The sequence below is a fragment of the Stegodyphus dumicola genome, chromosome 6 (genome assembly GCF_044657685.1).
Source record: "Stegodyphus dumicola isolate Sdum_Otavi_A_Nest chromosome 6, ASM4465768v1".
In the NCBI taxonomy this organism is placed as follows: Eukaryota; Metazoa; Arthropoda; class Arachnida; order Araneae; family Eresidae; genus Stegodyphus; species Stegodyphus dumicola.
The window spans coordinates 53,410,685-53,431,811 of NC_140773.1; the positions used below are offsets into that span (position 1 = coordinate 53,410,685).

General features: G+C 30.6%; 1 protein-coding gene across 6 annotated transcripts in view; it reads left to right on the forward strand.

The window, feature by feature from the left end:
- LOC118205393 (uncharacterized) overlaps window positions 1–21,127 on the forward strand; it is an 84,165-nt gene that overhangs the window by 25,364 nt on the left and 37,674 nt on the right. For all 6 annotated transcript variants that reach the window (XM_035377891.2, XM_035377947.2, XM_085818319.1 and 3 more), the window contains 6 exons: window positions 615–1,856; window positions 2,602–2,733; window positions 2,814–2,942; window positions 12,515–12,677; window positions 17,941–18,033; window positions 19,414–19,506. In XM_035377891.2, coding sequence (XP_035233782.1) covers window positions 630–1,856; window positions 2,602–2,733; window positions 2,814–2,942; window positions 12,515–12,677; window positions 17,941–18,033; window positions 19,414–19,506 — 1,837 coding nt within the window. In that variant the 5' untranslated portion in view covers window positions 615–629. The remainder of the gene's footprint in view (window positions 1–614; window positions 1,857–2,601; window positions 2,734–2,813; window positions 2,943–12,514; window positions 12,678–17,940; window positions 18,034–19,413; window positions 19,507–21,127) is intronic.

Genomic DNA, 21,127 nt, shown 5'->3' on the forward strand with positions numbered 1-21,127 from the left:
GAATTTGTTTAGTACTCATATGCAAGTGAATAAACAAAACAAGCATAAGCAAGAGCCATTCATTTTATTTGTTTCTCAGCATATTTCCTCAGTCATGTTATATGCTTCTTCTGCTTGCTGCATACAATCATTTTATCACGATGAGGATTGCATTTTTTCAGAGTGTTATATAATTTCAGTATCTTAAAAACCTAGGACACATTTGAAAATCCCCCTGAGAACCTTTTTAAAGGGCCAAAAAATGGGAATGTCTCGGAAAAAGAGGACAGATAGCTATACCTAATATAGAGGGCATTAAAAATGGTAAATTTTATCCTTGAAATACATGCATGGTTAGAGTGAGTACATAAAATCATATTGTATATATTTGCTGAAGTGAAACATGTCAATTCTATGTTATATGCTTTACAATAATTTACTACATAATTTGATTTTATTTAAAAAAGGATACAATTTTTTATGTTTTTAATTTTTTAAAATGTAACAAATTTCATCCCGCCCCCCCCCTTTTTTTTTTTTTTGTTTGTTTGTTTGTTTGTTGTTGTTAATAAGAATAAGCAAGTAGTAGAATTACTCTTATTAAATATTAATATACTTTTTTCTTCTCTCAACAGGTTTCCAGGTTGACCATGAATGACACTTACGTACACAACAGGTTGACCATGAATGACACTTACATAGATTATTCGTCTCAAGAATTAGATGAAATTCCTGAAACAGTATTAAAGTTAACAGAAATTCAAAAACTTTTTCTTAATTATAACAATCTTACCAGAGTTCCTTCACTATTATGCAAAAATTTATTATCATTATCATGTTTATCTTTAAATGGAAATATGCTTGAACACTTGCCAGATGAAATAGGTTGTTTATCTCATCTTTGTGAATTATACATAAAAGAAAATAATTTACTCAAGCTACCTGAAAGTATTAGCAATTTGCAAAAATTACAAAAATTGTGCCTTACTGGTAATCAAATTCTGGAATTACCTGAAAGCTTATCATCACTTGTGAATTTGACAGAATTAACTGCAGATGAAAATGCTCTTGAAAATCTTCCTCACAACTTTGGAAATTTATGTTCTCTCACATATCTTGATGTGAGTGGCAATGCAATAAGTAGCTTACCTGAAAGTTTTGGAAAATTAAACTGTTTGAAAGTTTTGAATTTATCTGATAATTGTTTGTGTTGCCTACCTGAAAGCTTTCAAGATTTATCAAAATTAGAAGTCATTGATTTAACTAATAATAAAATTTCTAGGTTACCTGAAAAACTGGAAGCAGCCAAATGCATAAAAACAATTTACATAACAAATAATTGTGTGGATTCTTTACCCCCATGGTTCTCTGAAATGGAGAACATAAAAAAACTTTTTCTTGGCTCCAATAACTTGCAACAGATGCCTTTTGATGAAAAATTTTGTGATACCTGTAAATTGTTAGAAAGATTAGATTTAAGTGGAAATAATGTCTCACATCTACCTTATAACTTTGGACAGTTGAAGAACTTGAAGTTTCTAGATATGGGAAGTCCATTAGATGAATTAGAACGCAACAGATTTCTTAAGAATGGAAATGATTTGATTCGTTTACCATCTTCATTTTGTAACTTATGTAATCTGACTAAACTTGAGCTTGATGAAAATGAACTTGTTGAGTTACCAACAAATTTTGGATGCCTTTCAAATATGAGATATTTGAATTTATGTCATAATGCTCTTAGAATTTTACCAAAAAGTTTTTGCCAACTTCAAAAGTTGAAAGTTTGTCTGTTGTCCATGAATAATCTTTCTTATCTACCAGATGATTTTGGTAAGCTTATTGAATTACAAGAGCTCAGGCTTGATAATAATTTGGTATGCATTCTTTATATTTTAGGAATTTTTGTTATTAATATTATAGTTCTGTAATTTGAGTAAATATCTTTAATACAATTAACTGCACCTTTTCTAAAAATATTATGATGTCACAATATTTAGGGATTTTTCAATCTTCAATAGTACATAATCAAGAATATATAAGTATTGTTAAATCATCCATTAAAAATTAATTGCTAAATTCTAAAAATAAATTAAGTGTACAGCTTCTAATTTTCTGTTTTCCATTGATTCCTATTGAAACTCGACAGCAATATTAAATAATAATAATTCTTTCTTTCTGGAATGAAGTGTGTTTCTCTTGTTTTGTGCTATTTAATTTACATAACTAAATAAATTTATGCTCTAAATTAAACTGCTTAAAAATAAAACTAAATAGTGAATAGTATTTTTCTATCAATATAGGTTATTCTTCTGTCCTATGTTTTTTCTTTAACTGTAATCAGATTAATCATAAATATGGATTAACAATTAATATCATCATCATTGTTATCCTGATTAATTAGAAGTCTATTGTAGTTTGAAATTAGAAAAACAATGCAAATAAATTTAGATGCAAGTTTTATTTTTTAAAATGAATAATTAAACAATTTGCATTCAAAGTCCAAAGAAATGGTCAGAAGATTTTGTATGCATATTATGAATAGATATTTATTAAAAAACTCATAGAGATATTCATAATAGATTTTTGTGTCACATGCTCCTTTTATGTATTTTTACACAGTTGATGGAACTTCCTGAATCATTTAACAATTTAACTTCCTTATTGGTATTGGATTTATATAAAAACAAGCTGAAAATCATTCCAACTGCTGTAAATAATATGAAATATATAAAGCATATGGACCTTAGAGAAGTAAGTTGCTTTATTTATCAAATTTCTTAAACAAATACATTGTATATTATTTTTAAATGAATCAAATTCTGTTTTTGCAGAATGATTTTGGGGTTGAATTTAACAAAATGCCTGAAGTCATACGCAAGTGTGCATATGTTGAAAGAGATCTTACACTGCAACACACTTGGCGAGGAAGGAAAAGGGAAGATATTCAACCTGAATCTTGGGTAAGACTGCAAAACTTAAATTTCCTTGCTCTGAAACTAACGGCGTGAATTTATTCATAATATCAACGTGTGGGAAATGTCTGAAATAAGAATTATAAACTAGACATCTTGAAAAGAAAAATTTAGGGAAAATATACAAATATTTCTGTAATTTGCTAATAGTTAAGCAAATGATGCCATAGATCTCTAACATTGTTCCAATCGAATTCCAGCACTGAGCTGCTTTTTCCATAGTTGTTTTCATGATTTTTTATGTATGTATGGTAAATATGAAATTTTGATTATTAGAACTAGTCCACTTAAGGCATCCTTTGCTAAACAGAAAGCTGTTAAGTGCTGTGCAATATATTACATTTACCATTTTATTGAATCTTCAATTTATAATCTCTCAAGTTAGTTTTGAAAACTCTCCCATAAAACTAATGTTTATTTTTCCTTTGATCTTTAAACTAAAATCATTTTATAAAACTTGTTGAATGATGAAATTTTCCTAAAACTTCAGACTTTTCATGTTGGTAGGAAGGAGAATAAAGAATTTGATTCAGTTGAAGTTTAAGCACAGTCTGTAGGTATTGATGGAGAGGCAGAAATGTAACAGAGCATCTTGTTTGCTTCTAAAAAATGCAACCTTTTTCTCTTATAAAAAATAATTTATTTAGAATATATAGAATTATCTTGAATGTGTAGAAGTTGATGTGAACTGTGCAGTAAAGTAATCCACAGTTCAACATCTTTCATTGCATTAAAGAGCTTCTAACATTTGTGCATTTTCTTTTTCCTCCCCTCATAATAATAAGTTTTGATTTCTTAATTATCCGTATAATCCAGAAAAGTATACATTTCTCTGAATAGTGATGGAAAAAAGTATTAAATGCAGGTGTTTTGTTTTGATTAAAACTAACACTCAGAGATGCTCCAAAAGTTCAAATGCAAAATTATGGTATGGCCTGAATTTTGTTAAGTATGCAGAAAAAGTGCAGAAGTAACTACATTTACTACTACCAGGTTGAATTAAAAAAATCCTAAAATTTTTATTTTCTGAGTACTAGCCATAAGATGTTTATATATATATAAAAGTTTGTCCCCCCCCCCAGATCAGAGTGTTTGCTAAGGAAAAAATATTCATTTGCTGTACTGGGTTTCAAGTTCATGATTTCTGTGCATACGGTTCTGTATCATGTTCACTGTGATGTAAAGATCTGATAAAAATGAGGTGTTATTCTTTTGAGTTGCATGCTTAAGGTTACGGTTACAATTGCTGTGTGAAGGCCATTATTTATGGGATTTCTCTCCTTTTTCTTTCCCCCTTTCTTATTGATCTGCTACTGCAGTTTTTTTTACCTTCTGCATAATTCAAACAGTGGTCATTATAATAAAAGCTCAGCATTTTTTAACATTTGCATTACAATTATATTGGGCATCTTATTATGTTATGTGAGAATCTGTGTGCATGTATGTATGCTCCTAATACTGGGGAAAAATGGCAGCATCTAGAGCACTGAATTTTTAACACCAATATGGGCACTTCAAAGCTCAAATTTTAGATTTATTTTTGATTTATTTCATATTTTGAACAAATTTAATGGCTTTTTGTTTAACAAACACAGAAATTTGAAAGTGAGAAGTGGCAACACTGTTTGAAATAAAACATTTCTATCTTCAGCATGCTAGATTCTTGCCATTCAGGAATATGTAAAATATTGGTTAGAGTAGATTTAAGGGTACCCCTTAGATTATCACTAAGTTGTTATTTCATTTATGGTAACCTGAGTAGTTGAATGCTATGGAATCCCTATTATGACGTAGCTGGTTGCGTGAAATTGAATGATGGGAAAAGATTTGGAAAGACTTTTGTTTGAGTGTCGGGTTTTATATAAGAAGTATGTTGTTATTTTGTGGTTTACACAGTAAAATTGCTGAATCTGGTAAGATTAATTTGAAGTTTCTGTGGTGGAACAAAAGGGAAAAAAGCATTAATTGACTGGTGTGTAAATGAAGGTTTACTTAGTAGCCATTGTAAGTGTCCTGTTTGTAGGAAGGAAATGCGTATGGTCAAATGATGGAGGATACCGGCACTACAGATAATATTTTTTACTCTTATTTTTGTGAATTTATGTGGCGACGCCAATATAGAGATTCTAGTTCAGGTAATTTTAGGGAAGTTTTTGAATGCTGTTAAGGAATTTTGTTTGACTGAAGACACAGAAATTTCTAAATAAGTGGATATTTCCTTTGTGTAGTGCTAAGATGAATTTCTTTTTTTTATGTTATTTCATTGAGTTAAAATGTAATTGAAATTATAAATTTTTGTTGGCTGCTCCTTTGACTTTTTAAGTGAATATAGATTGATGTGTACACGGACAAAGTCAAGGAAGTGTGCAATGCCTAGTTTGTGCAATTCTCTGATGTTTTTTTTCAAGTGAAAATAGGTCGATGTGTATATGGATACCAAATTTGTGCAATTCTTGACTTGTTTTTGGCGTAAAAATTGCCAATTGCTACACAAAGGCAAAATAACAAGTCAAAGAATCGCACAAACTAGGTGTCCGTGTACCACCAAAACTCACCAATTATCGGCAAGGTCCACCCGTAAATATATTTTTACCAAAATATTTATCTTTCAAATTTAATCCTCAATTTAGGCTGTGTAAAAGCAATATGTTGCCACTGCTTCAAGTAGAATACTTATTAACTCCATTCACCAATGTGTTATTCAGTAATGCGTAAGATAGTTAACTTTCAGATTTAAACTTTCTGCCACTGAGTAGCAAACCAAGTGATTGAAAAGCAACAAATGCAATTCTTAAAAATATTTTTCTTCTTTTTAATTTGATTGATATAAATAGAAATGCATTTTAAATCATGATGTCTAATTAGAAATATTAAACATTTTTATGAAATGACACTAGCTGAATTCATAAAATCATTGTATACTTTTTCATTTTTTTATGTTAACTCTTTTTGGTGGCTGACCACTTGAATGGCTAGTTTTCAAAGAAATAATATAGTGAATATATAAAAAAATATGTTTAGCAATTTTAGCATGCTATGAGTAATTCCAAAGACATGCTTGTTTTAAAATATTTTGTGATTTTGCTTTTGAATGTTATGTGGTGTAAGAGCAAATAGAGTGATGCTTAATCAAAAAGCTAAAAAGGAGGGATGTGTGAGCAGGAGTAAGTCCAAGAGCAAATTGGTAACTTGTGATGCTCAACAGGAGCATAAAATACCTCGATAAATCGTTTGGTGTGATGTTAAAATCTAAATCCTTTCAGATTTTCTTTCTTTTTCTTCACTTGATTCTCTTTAATTTCACATTGTTTGCAGTGTGTGTCTGTTATTGTAAATTTTGCAATTAAGTAACCTCTTTTTTTATTCTCATCACATTGTAATCTAAATTTAAGTTCAGATTAAACAGTATAGAGTTTCAATGTGTTATATTTTTTTCTATCTAAAATATATTCTAATAATGTTGGGTATCACTTTCAAATTTGTGACTTGCAATGGTCTCTTATTTTATTTATTTATTTTTTTTTTATTCTTAGACAGATATTTATGATATTTGGTATAAAATTATGTGTTAATGTCGAGTTTACGGAAGTTGTGTATTGAAGATCTTATTAAAGATATACATAGTATCATGTTGCTGAATATATTGCAAGTATGAACTGAGTTAAAGCTAGTTCATTTTAAAGTGTCTTTTCAGAAATGCAGATGGTACTAATTAATGTTTAAAGTTAATAAAAGTAATAAAGTTCATACATTATCCTATAAATGAAGAATTTAAAGTGAAAAGAGATAAATTATTTATGCATATTGTGTCAATGGCTATTTAATAGTCATAATATAGTCATTTGATACAGTCAAAAGTCGTTAATTCGGACACCCATAATCCGGAATGATCTATAATCCGGACCTCAAATCTACAAACTTTCTGCGCATGCGCGTAAGACCTTTACGGCTGCGAATATGCGTGTGCGCATGCGCATAATACGTTTACGCAAGCGCGTTTAATGTATAACGGACGGTATAAGCTAAGCTGAAATTATCTAATTCAGGTAATGTTGCAGATTGCGTTGTTCCTTAATCTTCGAATTGGATCCGGCTTATTATTTTTTGCAGACTGTTAGAGCAATTTTATAAAAGTAAGCTTGAACTTTCGATTATGTCAAATAGAATTTCCGATATATATTTACTAATATGTAAAGGATCTACAAAGTGAAAGTATGTTTCGAAGTCCATTAAACCAAAAGTGGAATTGCTGCAAAAAATGGATAAAGGCATATCCTTTGATTATCTAATCATTCCGAAATATGTTTATCAATTTCACGCTGCTCTGCGGGGGAAGGGAAACGACACGGCGCGCAATGAATTGGAAGTTGATCTGTCAGCACTATCCTTATCTTCAGGACAGATGTTTTTATTTTATTTGTCTTATAATTTCTTACTAAATGTAGTATTTTATCTCGATGTACTCCGTCTTTGATATGATTTAAATCAAATTCCTACTCATTATAATTCGCTTCCGATAGTGAAGTGACACAGAGGTTATTGAAAACGAAAAAATTTCGATTGACAAATTAGTCGCTATTCTCGACACAGCAATTATAGGACTTGACCAGCGGAACTTTGTAACTGAAGAAGAAATTATGTCTGTTTATAGAATTAAAGAGAAAGTATTATCACATGAAACAAAGCAACTTAAACAACTTACATTGAAAGAAATGTTTAATAAAAAAAAAACAAATAAATATTAAGCTTGCTCTTTTTTTTTTTTTTTTTTTTTTTTTTTTTTGTACATTTTGATATTTTTTAGATCATAATTGTTCTTCATTTCATAAATTACGGTTTCATATTTTTAATTTTATAACTTCTGCATGCCATCTTACCAGATTTAAACTGATGATCTATAATCTGGAAAAATCGATAATCCGGAATCGCCGAAGTTCCGACGAGTCCGGATTAAAGACTTTTGACTGTATTAAGTAATAAATTCATTATATAATTAGATGGCCTCTTTGCTTTGTAAATCTGGAACATATGATAATGTTTGTTTTTTTACATGAAAGTAGTTAATGCTAAAATGAATTATTCACAATACTTATGTTAACTTGTTTTATACTTCCTGTGTATATACAATATGCAAAAAATTTTGAATTGTGATGCAAGGTCCAAATAACTATTGACAAACAATAGTTAACTTTTGTTAACAACAGTATTTTAACAAAAGTAAACAATAGTTAACTTTTGTTAAAATATTGTTGTTTCTATTATAATACTTTTTTTTTTTTTTTTTCATTTTTATTATTGTATAATTTTTTGTATATTTAGAGGAGGCACAAATTTTTTAATTTAGAGAAGCACTGAGCTAATTAAGGATGGCAAAATCTTTAAAATTTAGGGAAAGCAATAGGATGCAAAATTTTTAGAATTTCATGAGGTGCGTCAGAGATTGCACCAGGCCACAAAATGTCTAGCACTGACTTAAGTTTATGTGGAAATTTATTTATTCAGGCCTCAGATAAGTATTAAGCTTTTGAAAACAGGAAATAGGTATACGTATAATAAATAACTAAACTAATATAATTCAGGCATAACTTCATCAACATGCTATAGAAAGTGAGACAGTGGAAACACACATCTCTAGTTGCCAATCTTATGATACATTGCCAGTAGTATATAGCAGATGACAGCTAAGCTTTGCGATGATAGCCACAAATTTGAAGGTTTTTCAGTTATTGTATGCAAAAAGTGAAATTTTCCAATTAATAGAATATGAAGAAATGTGGAGAAGTGGTAATGAATGAAGATTATATATTGGAAGTTTTTCATTGGGATGACTATCCCCTTCAAATCCATCTTATAAGGAGAACATTTCTGGATTTATCATATGTCAGGCTGTTTAAGGGATTTACTAAAGAATTGGTAAGAGCAAAGAAAAATACCTTTTGCTGAAAATCAGTATATTGACAAAGCATAAAAGTAGTGACAATGCCCCAATTAATCATTAAATGGCCAAATCTGTAGTATGGTTACAGTCCAGAAAGTCAAAAAAAATTATTGATACTAATAGGCCCATTCTTGGGGGGGGGTGGCGAGTGCTTATGTGCAGGTTATTTTGTGTGCTCATATAATTTTAAATACAGTGGAATCATAGATCATGGAACAAACTTGGGTGGTGGAGCATACTAAAACATGCACATTTTGTATAGGAATGTAAGGTCTAAAGTGACAGGTTAGGGCAGGAACACAAAAAAACAACACGAGAGGAAAATGTGTTTATGTACAAAATCAATGCAAAAGTGATTCTTTGCAGCAATATAGTATTCACAGTAAATGTTCAAAAAAGGGAACACTAATAGTAATAGGAACTACAGCTGTGATTGGCTGGCAATGCAGCAGTAGTGAGCCGGACAAACCACGATCTGATGCATCAGAGGATCATTCGCAACTCTGATGTCGAGCGTGATGGGTGAGTTTACGCACATGGAAAAGGCTAACATGCATCTCATTTATGGTGCTGCTAATGGGAATGGCAGAGCAGCGCTATGGTTATACCAGGAACGGTTTCCGAACAGGCGTATGCTGAAGCACACAATGTTCGAGAGGTTGCATCTGTCTCTGTGTGAAAACGGGTCATTTGAAGCCACCTCTGACACTAGGAGTGGAAGAAGAAGTGCAGACAACATTGCATTGAAGATTCCATCTTGAACATTGCATATGAATCACCTCAGACAAGTAAAACAGCTATTGCACGTCATCTGCAGCTGAGTCATTCCACCGTTTGGAGAGTATTGCATGAAAATGGTTTGCACCCATGCCATTTGCTGAGAGTCCAAGCCTTACAAGAGACAGATTACCCTCTTCGAGTTCATTTCTGTCATTGGTTCTTGCAGCAGTGTGCGGCGCAGGCAGATTTCCCATTGGATGTGCTCTTTATGGACAAGGCAACTTTCTCACAGGACGGCATCTTCCATAGCCACAACATTCACGTGTGGGCAACTTGTAATCCATATGGCACACATCCACATGCATTCTAAACCCGCTTCTCTGTGAATGCATGGGCGGGTATTGTTAACGACTACCTCATAGGCCCATATATATCTCTTACCTGCCACGTGCAAATGGCTTATGTTATCATATTTTTCTGCAAGAGATGCTACCGGAATTGCTGCAGGATGTTCCGGCTGTCGTTCGTGATCACATGTGGTTCCAGCATGATAGTGCAGTCCATAACCACGTGCAGATCCGCAATTACTTGGATGGGACGTTTCCGAGCCAATGGATTGGCCTTGGTGGACCCGTTCGATGGCCACCCCATTCGCCAGATTTATCCAGCTTGGATTTTTTTTTTATAGGGCCATCTGAAGAGCATCATTTACGAGACTCCTGTTGACTCACTGGAGGACCTCATCGCATGACTATCCATTGCGGCTGCAAGCGTGCACGAAATGCCTGTCATTTTTCAAAATGTTTGTCAGTCCCTTCTGCGATGTTGCCAAGCATGTATTACTGCTGGTATTCGCAATTTTGAACATTTATTTGTGAATACTGTATTGCTACAAAGAAGCACTTTGCGTTGATTTTGTACATAAGCACATTTTCCTCTTTTTTTTTTTTTTTTTTTTTTTTTTTTTTGCATTCCTACCTTAACCCGTCACTTTAGACCCTTCATTCCTATAAAAAAATGTGTGTTTTAGTACGCTCCACCACCCCTCCAAGTTTGTCCCATGATCTGTGAAATGCCCTGTATATGTAATCTAATAATTTAATTTATTCTTTGGATAAAAAGGTATTTTTTTTTACATCCTTTCAGACAAAAAAAAAAAAAAAAATATTAAATAATGTATTTGCCCTTGTTAAGTAACTTCCACTTTATAGGATACTGACTGAATTTAGCTCCCATAAATTTTTCCAGCTGCATGTGGGGCATTCGTTGCATGCCTAATAGAAGCGGGCCTGTCTACTTAAGTTGAGACACAACAAAGACAGTAAGAGAGGTTGTTGCGAATGAAAACATTTCAGTTTACAATTAGTAAGAATTCTTGGGGCCACAATTGCAGAACTTGAGCAATGGAACAGTGGAACTGAACAAGAAATTATGTCTGTCTATAAAATTAAGGAGAAAGTATTGGCACAAAAAATTAAGCAAATTCAACAACTTGCATTGAAAGAAACGTTAAATGAAACAAACAAATAAACATTGAACCCCCCTTTTTTTTTTGTAAATTTTGATTCTTTTAAGGTCATAAATTCTTTATCACTTTGTAAATCATTCTTTCATATTTTTAATTTTATAATTCCTACATGTCATCTCACTAGATTTAAACTGATATCTAGTTTCCCGAAAAATCCCAAATCCACAATCGCCAAACTCCCAGATCTCGGACTTTGTACTATATTATGTTTAGCAATGTTTTGTAATTATGAAGTATCATCTCACTAGATTTAAACTGATATCTAGTTTCCCGAAAAATCCCAAATCCATAATCGCCAAACTCCCAACGAGTCCAGATCTCGGACTTTGTACTATATTATGTTTAGCAATATTTTGTAAATTATGAAGTATTAAATAAATTAATCTAATATAATTAATTAAATATCTATTTATTGTAAATAATCTTGTAATATTAAATTAATCATGCATATATTTATAGTAAAATTCTAACTTTATTTTATAAAAGCCTTAAAGTCTTTTTCACTTAATTATCCATTTTAAAAGTAATAAATTACATATAATAAATATTTTTATGTTAATTGTAGAGTGTGTGCATGATAAATATTTCTGTGTAAGTTGTTAAGCACATTATTTAAAATTAATTCATGTTGTATGCTTCTTGTATAATACTGATGATGCAGACATTTGTGTAATGGCATAAGTGAAAGTAAAATCTCTAATCGAACCATAATCAAATTGAAAATTTTACACTTGTGATGAAATGGTGCTACATCCTTCTGCGAAGAAATTCTGGTAACTTAAGGATTCTTTGTCTACTTGATAGTAGACTGATATAATGAGAAAAGCAAAGATCATGTTTTTCTCACTCTGTCTTTATCATGCTAACATGCAACCTGACACATATTTTTTTCACATTCCATGTGTAATGCAGCAGTATGTGAAACCTTCATTTGAAATTGCTGAATGTTTAATACTACTATATCCATCTCTGGTGTTACATTGTTTGGTTGTATTTAGTATTTATAAAATTATACTTACATAAAGATGATCAGCATCAACATTTTCATCTATGCTAGCACCAGTCTCAATTCTGTTATTGCATCATGCATAACATTGCAAAAAGTAAGTTACACAAGGGAATATTGACCTAAAAGTTCTGAGAAAGATTTATTTAGATGCATTTTCGTAATGTACTTCCTTATTTGTCAACTTTTATATCTACTTATTAGAAAAATTTCCCTCATTATTTAGGCTATATTTCATTTAGACGTAAATTAAATATCAAAAGTTTATAGTCATGTTACTTTCAAGTACTTTTAAAAACATTTTCATGTAATAAATTTATTTCATAAATTCATTTGTGTAAATTTCCTCATTTCATTTATTTCCTAAGGTAAAAAATAGAGTGGTGGAAGATTATAGTGCATTGCTATCTGATGTTGAAATTAGTGCTTTAAATCCTGCCCCATTTTTAAGGAGAGGACATCATCAAGAAAATGTTAAGAAAGATTATAATTCTTCATCATACGTACCTGTTGCAGAAAATAAGAGTCACGGTAGGTATATATATATTACCATCAGACCTTTTTTTGTGTATGACTGTGTTACTTTTTCTGTACGTGATTGTAATTTATCATTCTGTTTTAAATAATGCACAGAATGTGATGTTAAATCTCTCTTTTTTTAAAATACCTTTAGTGAAAAGTCAAAATATCTTCACATTTAGTTTTGGTTCCAAATTAGTATTATTTTATGAAAACTTTTATTTCTTTGAATTTATATTGAATATTTTTAATTATATCAAGGGGAAAAAATTCAGTCTGTGCATTGATTAAGGGCTGTAAATTCTCATTGTTCAAAATGTGCAGTATTTATACCAAAACATTAATTGTTTGTCTTATTATCATTAATTCTTCTATGATTCTTTAAAAATCATGTAATACTTGTGACAAACCTAAAAACTGATAATATGCCTGCAAATGTTTGCCTTACTGTTGCAGCATTCTCATAAGAGTTTTGAAATATTCCTTTATTTGATGTGATTGCAGTTTGTTAGTCACCCCCCTTTAAATTTCTGGAATTTGCTGAGAGAAAGAAGCTATCACTGTTATTAAAATTCATGAATATTTCTGAAAAGTCGAGATTCCATGACTGTAGTCCTAGCATAATTTTAGTTATCCAACCTTCATTGAAATCTGTTTTCCATAGTTTGTGTGTCTAGTTGAAACTTACTCCATGTGTATGCTGAAATGTAGTAGTAAGGAGGTAAAAGTAATGCTACTATTTAAACATCGCCAACACTTATTTTGCTCTTTCACGATGAACTTGTGTGCCCTCACAGGAATTTTTGGTGCCATTGATACAGATTGGTTTACAGAATTTTGATTGGCCAGCATTTAAGCATACTTCAAAGTATTAAAAATGAAAGGAGTTTTTGTTTACTAATTTACTAATATTTATTATTTAATACCCAATAATTTATTATCACCTTTTGGCAGTGAAATTTGTTTTCATGTTAGCAGATTGATCAAACAGATTTCTTGATTTCTGGTAGATATTGTTTGGCAAATGCATTCAGATAGTTATGAAGGCATTTTTATGCCTCCGTATGAACTCTGTTGAATTAAATGTTAAGTGTCTTCTCTCGAACAAATTCCCAGTTTCATATTTAGTATTAGCACAATTTGGCAATTTTTTGCGGAAGAAAATTATGTTGATTTGTAATAGCAGAGAATTATTACATACATTATTTACATCTGTATTATTACATATATATTTTATGTTTTATCATGATATGATAATCCTACATATTATAACATATGTATTTTATGCTTACTTATCCATAAAATCTGTCAGTAAAACTACCTACAAGTGGATATTTGTTTCTTATATTCAGGTGGAAATTTTGGAGCAATCACTTTTAAGGTTAGATTAAAAGCAATTGTTTCTGTTAGTGATTTTCAGCAAAATACTGTATTCCTGCAGAAATTTTAGTGCAGCTTTTTTCACCTTAGGCATATGCCACAAGCATGTGTTTTAATCTTTGGATGGTTGTCACTGAGCTCAGCTCACATTCCAGTTTTGTACCACAGTGGATGCAAACAAACACAGCTTTCATTGCAAATTTATGTCTGACAGATACCTTGCATGTTTGGGAAGAAAGAATTTTTTAAGGCTTTGTGATCCACCAGTGGGTCACAGCACTGTTCACATTTGTGGCCACATATACCACTGGTAGATCACCTTTTCTGTAGTTTTGTATGGGAATGCAAATTTCTTTGGTCTATGAAACGCTTTGCTCAAATTGCTTCCAAATTACAAAAATATGTAATTTCCTAAATTTATTTCTTTATTACTCATAAAAATGTACAAAGTAAAAAAAAAATTTGAAATAAATTCATTTAGGAATAATTCGTTTTGCTTTTTGGAAATGGTGTCCAGAATATATGAATATGTGCTGCAGTATTCTGAAAAATACAATGTATTGTTCAAAAGTAAATAAAATTGATATAAAATACCTTGTTATATCATATATAATAACCTGCATTTATTTTTCTCCCCAAAATTTATCGTATGGTTTAAAAATACCCTTTTAAAATTGAGATTTGGAATGATCTATTACAAATGGTATGTATATATATTTTGAGAGAAATATGATGTGAGTGCACTGATCAGACACAAATTATACATGATAGTCTATACATGAATCTCTAGCATATGCACATACATTAGCATACATAACCAAATAGTAAAAATTCCAGGTTTATAAATAGTAGTTATATATTTTCTGATACTGTGGTAAGTTATGTTTACTTTTTCTTTGCATGTTCATGATTGAAACATGGAATGCAATATTTGTCACACACTAAACATAAGGTATTGATTTTTTTGGAATACTTTAGACCAATAAAATTATTGTGGCCAGCACATGCAATTTACCCTTATGCATTAATTTTTCCGTGCTATTCTCCCCAACTGTACAATTATTTGCAGTTCTCGAGCAGTAAAGTGGTCTCGGTAAAAATTTTAGAACAGTTATATGCACAGACGGCTTATCTAATATTGAAACTATAAGTGGTGGCGCCTTTGAAAGTTAACTGGTATATGTTATTCGGAAACTTTTCTTTCATAGTGATGGTCTCATCACCCTGCAAAGTATCAAAACCTAGGATCAAAACCCTCGTAGGCATGAGGTAAATGAAAAGGTGGATATGTTAGCAAAGGTAGCAACAACATACACAGTCTTTTTTGTGAGACATATTTCCAACCCAAAGTCAACTGAAAACTCAAAATAAATGCGGACAACAGTTGGAAAAGGCAGTGGGATATAGAGACACAGGGCGTCTTCACTCATAACTTTTTCCCACTAGTCTCGTCAACCTAAAACTGGAAAGTTTCCATGCTGACCCAACTATATACTGAACATTGCCCTACACCAGCCTATGTATATAAGTTCAACCTTAGAGGTCCAAACCAGTGTCTCTGTGGTAAATTAGGCAATATGAGACATTACTTACATGAATACACCCTAACATAAGCCATAGGAAAACCCTCTGAAAGTAATCCTGGAGAGCTCGACTAGTGGAAAATGAAAACGCCGTAAAGAAAGCTGTCAAGGTAATTTCTATTAAGAGCTGATAATAATATTTAGCCCTTTTCACACTGCATATTATTTTCAACTCAGAACTGTCTGTTGTGAAGTACATTTTTCACTTTCATATAACATTTAATTTGTAATGTGCATATTTTCTTCACATTGTTAATAATTCTGTAATTTATGAAGTGCAACATTTAAGCTTATGATATGAAATGTGCAGCAACAGAGGAAGCTAAAGTATTTCAAGGGCCTTTGATGCTCATGTACAGTACAAAGCTTTTAATCCGGACTCTTCGGGACTTCCAGGCGATTGCGGATTAGGGGTTTTTCCGGATTGTAGATCATCAATTTAAATCTGGTAATGTGGCATGCAGAAATTATAAAATTAAAAATATGAAACCGTAATTTATGAAATAAAGAGCAATTATGATCTAAAGGGTATCAAAATTTACAAAAAAAAGCTTAATATTTATTTGTTTACTTCATTAAACATTTCTTTCAATGCAGGTTGTTTAAGTTGCTTCGTTTTATGTGATAATACTTTCTCTTTAATTCTATAAACAGACATAATTTCTTTTCAGTAACAAAGTTCCGCTGTTCGAGTCCTGTAATTGCTGTGCCGAGAATACCGACTAACTTGCCAATCGAAATTTTTTCATTTTGGCTAACCTCTCTGTCCCTTTCTTCATGCCTTTATCCATTTTTTGCAGCAATTCTGCTTTTTGTTTGATGGACATCGAAACATGTTTTTGCTTTGTAGATCCTTTGGCAGCTCCAGAATCGGAAACTCTTTTTGACATAATCGAAAGTTCAAGCTTACTTTTTATGAAATTGCTCTAACAGTCTGCAAGCTGAATCCAATTAGAAGATTAAGAAATAATGCAATCTGCAACATTAACTGAAATAGATAATTAGATAATTTTAGCCTAGCGTATACTGTTCGTTATACATTAAACGCACATGCGTAAACGAATTATGCGCGTACGTATTATGCGCATGCGTAAACGTGTTATGCACATGCGTAAACGCTACGCATGCACAGAAAGTTTGTAGCTTTGAGGTCCAGATTATAGATCATTCTGGATTATGGATGTCCGGATTAAAGACTTTGTATTATTTTCCCATGCTTTGGCCATGATGCACAAGTAGTAGTTTCCCTCCCCCCTCCTTCAGAGGACATACAGTAACAGCTTAAGCACAACAGCAGGCCTGTTGTATTCATGGGGGGTGTAGAATAGAACAATTTGTTTTCACTTGAAAAACATCAGAGAATTGCAGATACTCTGCAGTAGCAATCAGCTGAATGCATCTTCTTGTTGTTTCCTTTAGAAATTTTGCAGCAAAATTCTGTATTCCTTTAGAAATTTTAGTAGTTTTTATTTCATTCCTAGCAAATTCTACAAAATTTTTTTTTTTAAATTAAGCTTAAGGCAAAAATATCACAATTTGATTATAAAAGCCATTGGAACTTGGAATATGGCAATAAAAAAAATTACAAAAACGGCAGCATTGCTTGACTGAAGGATTGCTAGGAGCATGGTTGCCTGAAGGATGGTTATGCGCATGGTTGTCAGTTTGTTTTCTTAAAATTTGGTGGCTGCTTGGTTAAGATAATGTGCAAGTACTGTTCTCAGTAAGTCAGTTATTAGAAAGTCCTCCACGAAGGCATCCTTCCCATTAGGCAGATAGCCCTCGAGGCTTTGCCATAATCGCACACACTCAGTAAGTCAGTTAAATTTTTATAAAGATCGCTATAAATTTTTTGTTATTTATGTGTTCTCTTGCATTTTGAATAAAAGGAATTCAAATTTGGGTCATGCTGCAGAAGAGCAAGTTGTATTTTCAAAGTTTTGAGATTGTTATATTGGGGTATATTCTCAAAATATGCACAAGATATTACACCACAGAGTTGCATGACTCCATTGTGCAAATTCAGAAAGGTGACAGTTTTGTTGCCATTTTAAGTGTCATTATGAACATAGGGTTATGTCTTGTGATATAAGGTTGTAGTGATTACTGCTAATTTTGATAATTAGTTTAAAGATGTTTATTTGTAGGTATTTCTGAAAAGTAAATATTTCCTGTTTACAATAATTTAAATTCAACAATTCTGCATTAAGTGATTTAGTTCAGCATTTATATCAGAATTTTTTTTTGCCTTCTGTACTCTTCTGATATGTATTTGTATTAATTATATCATCTTTGTATCCTTTTCGGTATAGAAAATGTTCCTGATAATAATATCTGTAATGGATACTGTGATGAGAAGTGCAAGTCATTAAGTGAAAGTGACAATGATCCTATAAATTACCAAAGTGAGTTTTTGTATTAAGTAAATAATCCTATTTTTATTTATAGATATTTGTATAGCTATCAGATAATTTCAGAGTGCATATTTATGTATGATTCTTTGTTTGATATATCCATAAACTTGTATCTATTGATTATATAATTAAATAAACTCTTAATTAATCTCTGATTATCTAATATAATAAAGAGTGATCTCCTCCTTCAAATTTGCATTGAAACAGTTAATGCAAGTTTGGCTGGTTCTCTACCAACTTTGATGCTCGAAGAGAAAATACTTAAATACTATTCAAAATTTATTTTAACAGGAGCAAAGTAATGTTAATTTTTTATGAAACATATGTTTTGATAAACTTTTGTTATATATCATGGATTTCTGACTTTAATCTGGCTATTCAATTCATTTCATTTGTGCCCGACATTGAATCCAATATTTTCAAACACTGGTACGAAGATGTAAATTTACAAATATTTACATGCAGGTAGATGTTTGTATCACTACATTTTTTTCTTTTATTCTGATGGTAATCTAAAATTCCTTTTAAAATTGTAAGAACTGAGAGAAGTTAGCTTTGTTATTTGTGAAATCATGGACTAACATGCATTGTGATAATCTTATATTGCAATAATTGCTTACATCTATAGGGATTTATTTTTAGCAGAATATTTAATTCATTTGTCTTTTTACTTCCCAAAAAGGGAAGAAAATATTTTTTTTATGATTTTTATAAGCCTAATTCCTCCCTCCTTTCATTTCTTATAACAATTAAGGTGATTATAGCTTGTGATGTTTATTATTAACAGTTTTTTTTCACAAGTTATTCAAAGGTTTATCAGAATTAGCAGGCCATGAATATTCACATATGTAATTGTTCTAAATGCTTTATTATTTTAACAAACTAAAACATCAGAGACTAAGTACTTTTTTAGCATTACTAGTGTATAAAGCATATTGAAGCATAATGTCTGAGTATACTGGATTTAAATTTAGTAATAGGTTTGTGAAATATGGAGGTGGAATTTTAAATTTGGGGAGGAGAATTTAATATGTATTTATTTATTTTATATCAGACTGCTGTTAATAAATAAATAAATAAATCTTTACTTGTTGTTACATATTTCTGTTAATTATTATTCCAGTATTTATCTTGTTTTATATTAAACAGAATGTTGAATATTAATTGTTATTCACTGCTTTTTAATGCTATGTGCTCTGAAAAGTAAATATTTATAATAATTTAAACTTTATCAACTCTGTTTAAGCTGATTTATCTTTGCATTGATACTAGTATACTTTTTATTTTATTTTATTTTATTTATTTTTTTTTTTTTTTACCCTTCTGATAATAAGTATTTGTATTATTGTCCTAATATCTCTTTTGGTGTAGAAAATGTTTCTGACAATATTATTTGTAATGGATACCATGAGGAGAAATCTCAGTCATTAAGTGAAAGTGGTGATGATCCTATAAATTGTGAAAGTGAGTTTTTATACTTTAAGTAGTCTTATTATAATAGTTATGTATAAACTGCAAAAGTATTGAGAAATATTCCTTATTAGAAACTGGACTTAATTTTTTTAATATTCTACAGTATGGTTTCTTGTGACTGTGTATACTTCCATTTAACAAATCATTATTTTTACAGCCTTTTAATTATAGTACAGTTTATTAGTGCATACTTGTAAGTTTTCCCTAGCTGTTAAGCATATGTATGAGACATAACAGTGTAGAACATGCAAAGCAGTCTTTATTCATTTTTTTAAGCTTATAAGTCATGTTTAATTTCATTTGATACATATTCAGAAATGATATCTCTCTGTAAGATAAAAGTAAATTACTTAACTATAACACCGAACAATATTTATTACGAAGGTTTCAGATACTGAATTTACATAAAGTTTATCAACATTGATTTTAAATCCTTTTATCAGATTTTATTACACTTCACTATTTTTGAATAATTAATTATTTTGCATCTATAAACCATTACTTGTGGGGTTTCCCCCCCAATTTGGCCTCTTGTATAAAATACTATATTAATTCTTAAGTGTACCAATAAAAATTCAGAAAGTAATCTTGTTTCTACCAATTTGTTTATTCTTTATTACAATTCAACCTCTTTCTTTATTTTAACTCAAAACTTACCCAAACTAAACAAACTGTATTCATATCTGAAAAAAATTATTGAATGTATTTAGTTGGGTGCATGGAAATAATTTAATTCTGTGTACCTTAGTCAACTCTGTTGAATGATTTAAGAGGTTAAGACAAAACCTTGAAGCCAAAAATAGTGTGGTCTTGTGATATCAAAATATAGCAAAGCGGAAATGTAATTTTGTCATTATGTTTCAAGTCAGTGATTCAGCTATCATTCTTGAGCAAATTTTTTATGTATCATAAAAGTTTTCAGATTTCCCTTACTATAAAATAGACTTTATTTTTTTAATTATTATTTAATTGTATAATTCAGTAATAACATTTACTTATTATTGTTTCATTATTAGGTTAAAAAAAATTTTTTTATCTCTTGGCAACTATATGCATTTTTTAAGGGGAATAGAGAGGGAAAGGCAGGCTGTTATTGTTCTGATAAATTATACTTGCATGCATGTACATTTTGATGCTAAGACATAAGGGAAACAGTACTATAATTATTGCTAGCATTTGATGCCAAAATTACCTATAGTACAGGCTTTTTAAAAAAATTAGTCTTTTTTGAAAATATTTTTAATGTTTAGAAACTTAGTATTTATTGAACTTTTGATATAGTTAATTTATGTATATTTTTGTGAGTTATGATTTGTAAACTTAAAAAAATATATCTGTGTTTATACATCTGTATCTCTCTCTATATGTATAGAGAGAGAAAGAGATAAAATGCAAACTGTTGTTATATGTCTGTAAAAAATTCGATTTCCAAATATATAGGGGAATATTTGCCTAAAAATAATAATAAAAAGACAACTAAAATAGTATCTTATAATAAGAAAAAAAGCCTTAAGTAATCGTATCTTATATTCCAAATGTATTTCCAAATCTCATTAACCCATTAGTACAACCTTAGCCTGTTTTTAAAAATAAACTAAAAAACATGTGAGAT